Genomic DNA, 7,108 nt, shown 5'->3' on the forward strand with positions numbered 1-7,108 from the left:
TACATTTGTGCCACAATGTGTCGTTGACCTCGCTACGGTTCTTTCAGTCTCAGTTACTACTCTGCTAGTCTCTCTGCTTAGGGTCCTTGGTGCGCTTCGCTGTGTAGATTGGCTTGAGAAAGACTAAATCTTGATAGGTCGCAGCGAATTCTACTTGTTAGCTACTAGAAACGATAAGGTGTGGCCTGTGCCTGCGAAGTAGCTCTAACTCTCTTGCGTGTCCTTAATTATTGTGCATCTGGGCTACCCCAGTTTGCTTCTAGTGTTTCCTTAACCAAAATACACATATGAAGTTTTATGCCTGCTATTTATTTTGAATTAGGTGTGATAATCAAAATTATGACAAGATGTGCTTACTCTTTTGTTTGGTAGGAAAGTAATACGTAGGTGAAAATGAGATGAACTCTACTTACAGAATGGTGAGACTCCAGGGATCTGATCCACGTCGCATTTATTTTATAAAGATAAATCCCATATCTGTATCACGGATTTTGCCTTTTTCACGGGTGGCAGGACATACAAGGAAAGTACTGTAGCATACATGTTCATGATTCGACAATTATGTGGTAAGAAAGTACAGAACGATCGGCAGGAACTTTCAGGGTTTTTCCCCTCTGTCTTGGAAATAGAAACCCATAGCATCGCAAGGATTACTTGGTTGCAGCATAGAAACAGAATATGCTGATAGGCTACAGTTTGTTAGGGGGCAAGAGAGAAAAGATGTGGTACAATATAGGCAAAAAAAAAAATCAGTTTTGCTTAAATTTGTTGAGAATTTGCAAATTTCCAGTTTATGGTGGCTACAACATTGGCGCTACTAGTATATCATTTAGAGCACAGAGCTGTTGACTGTTGTACCTTTCACCCGTGGCAGGATATATTTCTCTTAAAGCAAGGTACTGTAGCGTACATGGTCATGATTTTTGAAATGCTGCATCATTCCATGTATACTAGGCCTATTAATGATGTCCCAAGTTTGACCTAGTTTATGGAAAAAGAATCAACACTTACAATACACAATACATAGATTATGGAAATATATTTTGTAGAGAGAATATTTGGTGCAACTCAATTGTATTCCAGGGAGTCGGTCACAATATATACACAGGATGTCTTGCGTGACAAGGAAACTAATCCTACCATATCTCTAGGAGTCAACTATACAAGGCTAGAGAAGATAGGAATAGCAATACAAATATGTCACGTTCAACACACCCCGCAGTCGAAGCGTCGGCGTTGGCGATGCAAAGACTGGAACGGAATTCCTGGAATGCAGCGGTTGGAAGCCCCTTGGTCATAATGTCGGCAAACTGTTGGGTGGTCGGTACATGAAGAACACGAAGCTGACCCAACTGAACCTTCTCGCGAACGAAATGAACATCAAGTTCAATGTGCTTTGTGCGCTTATGCTGCACCGGATTCGCCGTGAGATGGGTGGCCGAAACATTATCACAGAAGACCACCGTAGCTTTCGGGATCGAGACCCGAAGTTCGCCAAATAGTTGACGTAACCAACATGTCTCGGCAACAGCGTTGGCAACGGCACGGTACTCAGCCTCAGCACTCGAGCGGGAGACGGTGGGCTGCCACTTAGAGGACCATGAGATGAGAGAGTCGCCGAAGAAGACACAATATCCCGACGTAGATCGTCGAGTGTCGGGGCAACCGGCCCAATCTGCATCAGTGTAAGCAAAACAACTCGGTGGAGGCTGAGGCGCGAAGACGAAGACCAAATGTCGGTGTGCCGTGAATGTACCGGAGAATGCGCTTGACCAAAGACCAGTGAACATCACGAGGCGAGTGCATGTGCAGGCAAACCAATGATGTCGCGAAGTAAGTTCGCACGAGAGGCGGCCAATGATGTCGCGAAGTAAGTTTGCACGAGAGGTGGTGATGACGATATCGTCAACATATAGAAGAAGCATGGCGACATGATCAGCTCGATGAAGCACAAACAGTGACGTGTCGGAGATGGTGCTGCGAAAACCGAGAGCAGTGAGGAATGCTGCAATGCGTTGATACCACGCATGAGGCGCCTGCTTCAGACCGTAGAGAGACCGTGATAGCAGGCAAACATCGTCAGGCCGAGTGGGATCAACAAAACCAGTAGGCTGCTGACATAGAACACGCTCCTGAAGATGACCATAGAGGAAAGCTTTGTTGATGTCGAGCTGATGAACAGGCCAGTGACAAGATGCGGCAAGCTGAAGAGCAACACGAATCGTGGCGGGTTTGACGACCGGGGAGAAGGTCTTCGAGAAGTCGACACTGGCACGTTGTGCAAAACCGCGAACAACCCAGCGGGCCTTGTGCCTGTCCAGAGAGCCATCTGGAAGAAGCTTATGCTGAAAGACCCACTTGCCGGTGATGATGTTGGCGCCAGGGGGGCGAGGGACCAACGTCCAGGTCCGGTTGGCGACGAGAGCATCATATTCAGCACACATAGCCGCGAGCCAGTGCGGATCGCTCAGTGCAGAACGCATCGAGCGCGGTACTGGAGAGATGTCTGTGACGCTGAGATTGTGATAGCGAGGGTTCGGTTGATGAATCCCGTCTTTAGCACGCGTCACCATACAGTGATGAGGCGGCGGAGGCGGGGGGCGAGCCCGTCGTTGAGGCGGAGGCACAACCACGGAAGAGGGCGAGGGCGTGGCCGCGGAAGAAACCACGGATGAGGCGGCGGTCGAGGCCTCAGGCGAGACCGCAGACGGCGGCGTCAAGACCGTGGGCGAGGCCGCGGGTGGCGAAGAGACGTCCGCGGAGGAGACTGCGGGTGACGGCGACATGACCGCGGGCGAGGCCGCGGGTGGTGGAGATGAGACCGAGGCCGAGGCTGACGAGTCGGCAGGGGAGGCCACAAGCGATGTGGGGGCGGGCAAGGCCGCAACCAACGTGGGCGAAGCGGTAGAGGGCCCGGCCGAGACAACTCCTGAGCCAGGCCAGCGAGGGCTGGCGCCGAAGCCCGGAGGAGCGAGGCCAGCTCCGCCTGAGCCGACCAGGCCAGCTGGAGCGGGCGCCGAAGCCTGGAGGGGTGAGGCCGGCTCCGCCTGAGCCGGCAAGGGAGGCCCCGCCGAAGGACCCGTCAGAGATGCACGGGGTCGTGGCGGAGGAAGCGCAAGGGCTCCACGAGGCCGTCGAGGGAGATCATCCGAAGACGGAGCTGTTGGCGGTGTAACCTGCTCGAAGGGAAAAACAACCTCATCAAAGTAAACGTGCCGCGAGACGAACACACGACGAGAGACCACTTGACGATGCAGCGTCCACAGCAAGCCACTCGTCGTCGTCCTTCATGTCGCGGAAGTCGACGCTCCCGTCAACATGCTCGATGAGACGGTAAGAGCGGAACAGCTGCACGAAGTAGGTGCGCCATGCGTTGTAGGATGGCGAGTCGGGGTCGAGGATGACGGGTACGTGGTCTTTGATGTGAAGCTCATTGAGGCGGTCGGAGGTGAACATGGCACCGGCGAAAGAACCGGCGTCGGATGGGTCGGCCTTGGCCATGGTGGCGTCGGGTGGTTAGCGTTTAGGTGGTGTTGGAGGAGGGAAGAGTCGGCGGCGGCTGTGGGTGTTGGGAAGGAGGCGGCGGCGGCTACAGGAGGGTAGCGGCGGTGGCTTTAGGGTTTTGGGGAGAAGATGGCGGCGGCTGTGGGAAGAAGGGAAGCAGCGGCGGCGTAGGGTTTTGGGGAGGAGGGAGGCGGCGGCGGCGGCTACGGGAGAGGTAGCGGCGGCGGCAGCTGTAGGGTTTGGAGTTGGCGGCAGCGGCGGCTACGGGAGGGTGCGGCAGCTGCGGGTTGCGGAAGCGAGAGAAGATCTCGGTAAACTGATACCATGTAGAGAGAATATTTGGTGCAACTCAATTGTATTCCAGGGAGTCGGTCACAATATATACACAGGATATCTTGCGTGACAAGGAAACTAATCCTACCATATCTCTAGGAGTCAACTATACAAGGCTAGAGAAGATAGGAATAGCAATACAAATATGTCACGTTCAACATATTTCTTGATAGATCAAGTGATTTTCATTTTATGGTTTAGATGTTGATATTTGTTTCTATAAGCTTGGTCAAACTTAGAAATGTTTTGACTTGAGACAGGATTAATTGGTATAAGTGGAAGGAGGGAGTATGTGGTAAGAAAGCGCAAAACAGTCGGTAGCAACCTTCAGGGTAATTTATGCCAGCTACAACATTGCCAATAAGCACAGTGCTGTTGTTACCTTCTTTAGCTGTGGCAGGATATATTTTCTCTTAAAAGTAATGAACGTACTGTAGCATACACACTGAAAAAAATAGTACACTATGGCTTGCTAGGAATGGCTCGCTAAATAAATCAGTGTACAATGTCTCGCTAATAGCATATGCTATAGCGCGGTTAAGCATGCTAATAGTGGATTTTAAGGCCGGCGCTATTTTGCTATAGCATGCTATTTTTTTCACTGAGCATATATGATCACGATTTGAAAAATACTCCTTCCATGTATACAATGCGTATTTCGTTTGAAAAGATTATCTACATCTACAATACACAATACATACATTATGGAAACATATTTCATCATAGATGTAGTTATATTAATTTTGTATTCTAGATATTGATATTTGTTTCTATAAACTTGGTCAATCTTAAAATGTTTGACTTAAGACAAGATTAAATGAGGGATGTAGTATGTGGTAAGAAAGTGCAAAACAAATTATTTTTGTTTCGATCAAAACACAGAAACAATTGGTAGCAACCTTCAGGTGTTTTCCCTTCTATTTTCGAAACAGAAACCCATAGCTTTGCAAGGATTACTGTGGTTGCAGCAGAGAAACATAATGCATTGGTAGGCTGCAGTTTGTTTTGGTTACAAGAGAGAAAATATGTGGTAAAGGAGGCGAAAATAAAATTGAGTTTTGGCTAAGTCTATTGAGAACTTGCACATTTCCAGTTTATGGCCACTATGCTACAACATTGCCACTACTACATCATTATTTAGTGCTGTTGCTACTGTTCAGTTGGCTCATGCCTGTGAAGGCCCACTGATAACCAAATGCCGCTCCTAAGGCAAGTATTAGTTGAGCTTGTTATGTGATACATACATACTAATTTTCTGTTGAAGGTATTTTTGTCATTGCACTCCATCATTTTCTCTTTTATGTGCCTGGTCACGACTTCACTTAATAATTCAAGGACCTAGTTTATACCAAGGCGCGCTAAAGAACTTACCGTAGTCAATCCATGTAGGTATGCCTTCTGCGTTATGATTGAAACTGATGTACGGTATGGTTTACTATTGTTTTATCTGATGTTTACCCACATCTTTCAGTAAGTTGACATCCTTGTAACATGCAGTTTATGTATTTGCAAAGACCTACAAACGAGACCAGGACAAGAAAAATGCTGAGACCGCAGCAGCAGCAGCAGCTGCAGCAGCATTGTCAGCCCCACCTGCTGCAGTTGCTAAGCATGCAGAGCCTGCTCCTCCGCCGAAAAGAGTACTCCCACCTTTATCCGAAGATGAGCAGCGCAAGGTCTACAAGTGGATGCTGGAAGAGAAGCGGAAGAGCAAACCACGTGACGCTGCTGAGAAGAGCAAAATCAATGAGGAGAAGGCTCTTCTCAAGGAGATCATCAGGGCAGAGTCTCTCCCTCGTTTGTGGTGATTTCATCAGTTCTCCTGCTGGCCTTGGATGTCTTTTCTCCCCCTGCAATTCCAGCAAGGGTATATTTTATTGTCAATCTAGCGCTGTTAGCTGGCACAAATAGTATGGCTTGGCGTGATGATACGTCGACATTTCGTAGCCAAATTTTTTGAGTAACTCCAGTCTCTAGGAAACGGTTGCCTTTTAGATGCAAAATTATGATGGTGGAGTCTATTCTGGAGATATTCTCGCGCACACTAAATGATTGCTCCAAAACCAAGGGGCTGTTTTGTTCGCGTAGCCTGTCTGGAGATGTGCTGAGCTTCAGTGCCATAACTGCACCTGCAGTTGGGCCAGTGACATGTGGGCCTAACAGATGGCTGGCCCACATGCCATTGACCCAACTGCAGGTGCAGTTACGGCACCGAAGCAGCGTCCGTTTTTTGGTATCTAAGACTCACCTTCAGCCTTCAAGCCTCTGGATTTTGTTGCAATAATCAACGTTTATAGTACGATGACCCGTTGAGCATGCATTGAGCTCCTTTTACCTTGTGTACAAAGTTCATTAAACGTGCAGCTCATGGATAAAAAAAATGAGCGTTATTTTTTGTTGAACCGGTATGGGCCCTAGCCCATCAAGATCTGTCTCTTGGGCCCAAGCCCATCAAGATCTGTCTCTTGGGCCCAAGCCCATGAGAGGTGCTGACCTAGAAGAGGAGCCCCTCTTCCCCCTGTCCCGTGCAAGCCGCCACAGACACCAAACCCACGCGAGCGACCAGACACGAGAGTGAACCCTGTCTAAAGGTACCCCCCATGATTCAACATGGTATCAGATGCCGGTGACGGAGGGGCCTGAGGGCTGACGGGAAGGGGGCAGGCCACGACGGCAGAGGTGCGCTGGAGAGGACCAGCGGGGCTGCTGGCGGAGGTGCGCGCGGCGGCGCTGCCTTCTTTCGAGGAGAGGCGGCTGTGCGCGTGCTGCGAGCGCGCGACGCAAGGCATGTCAGGGCTGCTGCTGACGGTGCAGGGCCAATGGCTGGCGGAGGTGTTGGCGGGAAGAAGAGGAGGAGGAAGAAGGTGGCGGCGGATTTGGGCTGGGTGCGAGTCAAGCTGAGGCGGGGAGCTGCTGCTGAACAGAGGAGGAAACTGCAGCAACTGCTGCTGCCTTGTGCTGTACCTGGAAGCTTGTTGAGCTGCTGGTGCTTGTGCGACTGCTTCTTGGTGCTGCGGTAGAGGAAGAAAGAGGGGTTGCCTGCTGGACTGCTCGTTCTGGAACAGGAAGAGCCTCGGCTGGACCGCTTGTGTGCTTTACAAAGATTTTTTTTCTCTATGGACTTGCTGTTGTGAGCTTGGTGTTGTGGTGGTGGTGGTGGTGGTGCTCCTTGGAAAGAAGACTCTCTGAGGCTGAGTTTTGTTGATGCTGCTTATCCCGCCAAACGATGGCTGAACCAACTGGTCTTGCCGAGGCTTTGGAGAAGCTCGCT

The 7,108-nt window shown here is 50.0% G+C and overlaps 1 protein-coding gene across 1 annotated transcript in view; it reads left to right on the plus strand.

Moving 5' to 3' along the window:
- The window catches only part of LOC123069986 (uncharacterized), a gene marked incomplete in the record, with an annotated part of 6,444 nt that extends 524 nt beyond the window's left edge, over positions 1 to 5,920 (plus strand). Inside the window, 1 exon segment of the mRNA XM_044492985.1 lies at positions 5,335 to 5,920. Coding sequence (XP_044348920.1) covers positions 5,335 to 5,645 — 311 coding nt within the window.
- Positions 5,921 to 7,108: the final 1,188 nt, after the last annotated feature.

The sequence above is a fragment of the Triticum aestivum genome, chromosome 3B (assembly GCF_018294505.1).
Source record: "Triticum aestivum cultivar Chinese Spring chromosome 3B, IWGSC CS RefSeq v2.1, whole genome shotgun sequence".
NCBI classification, from domain to species: Eukaryota; Viridiplantae; Streptophyta; class Magnoliopsida; order Poales; family Poaceae; genus Triticum; species Triticum aestivum.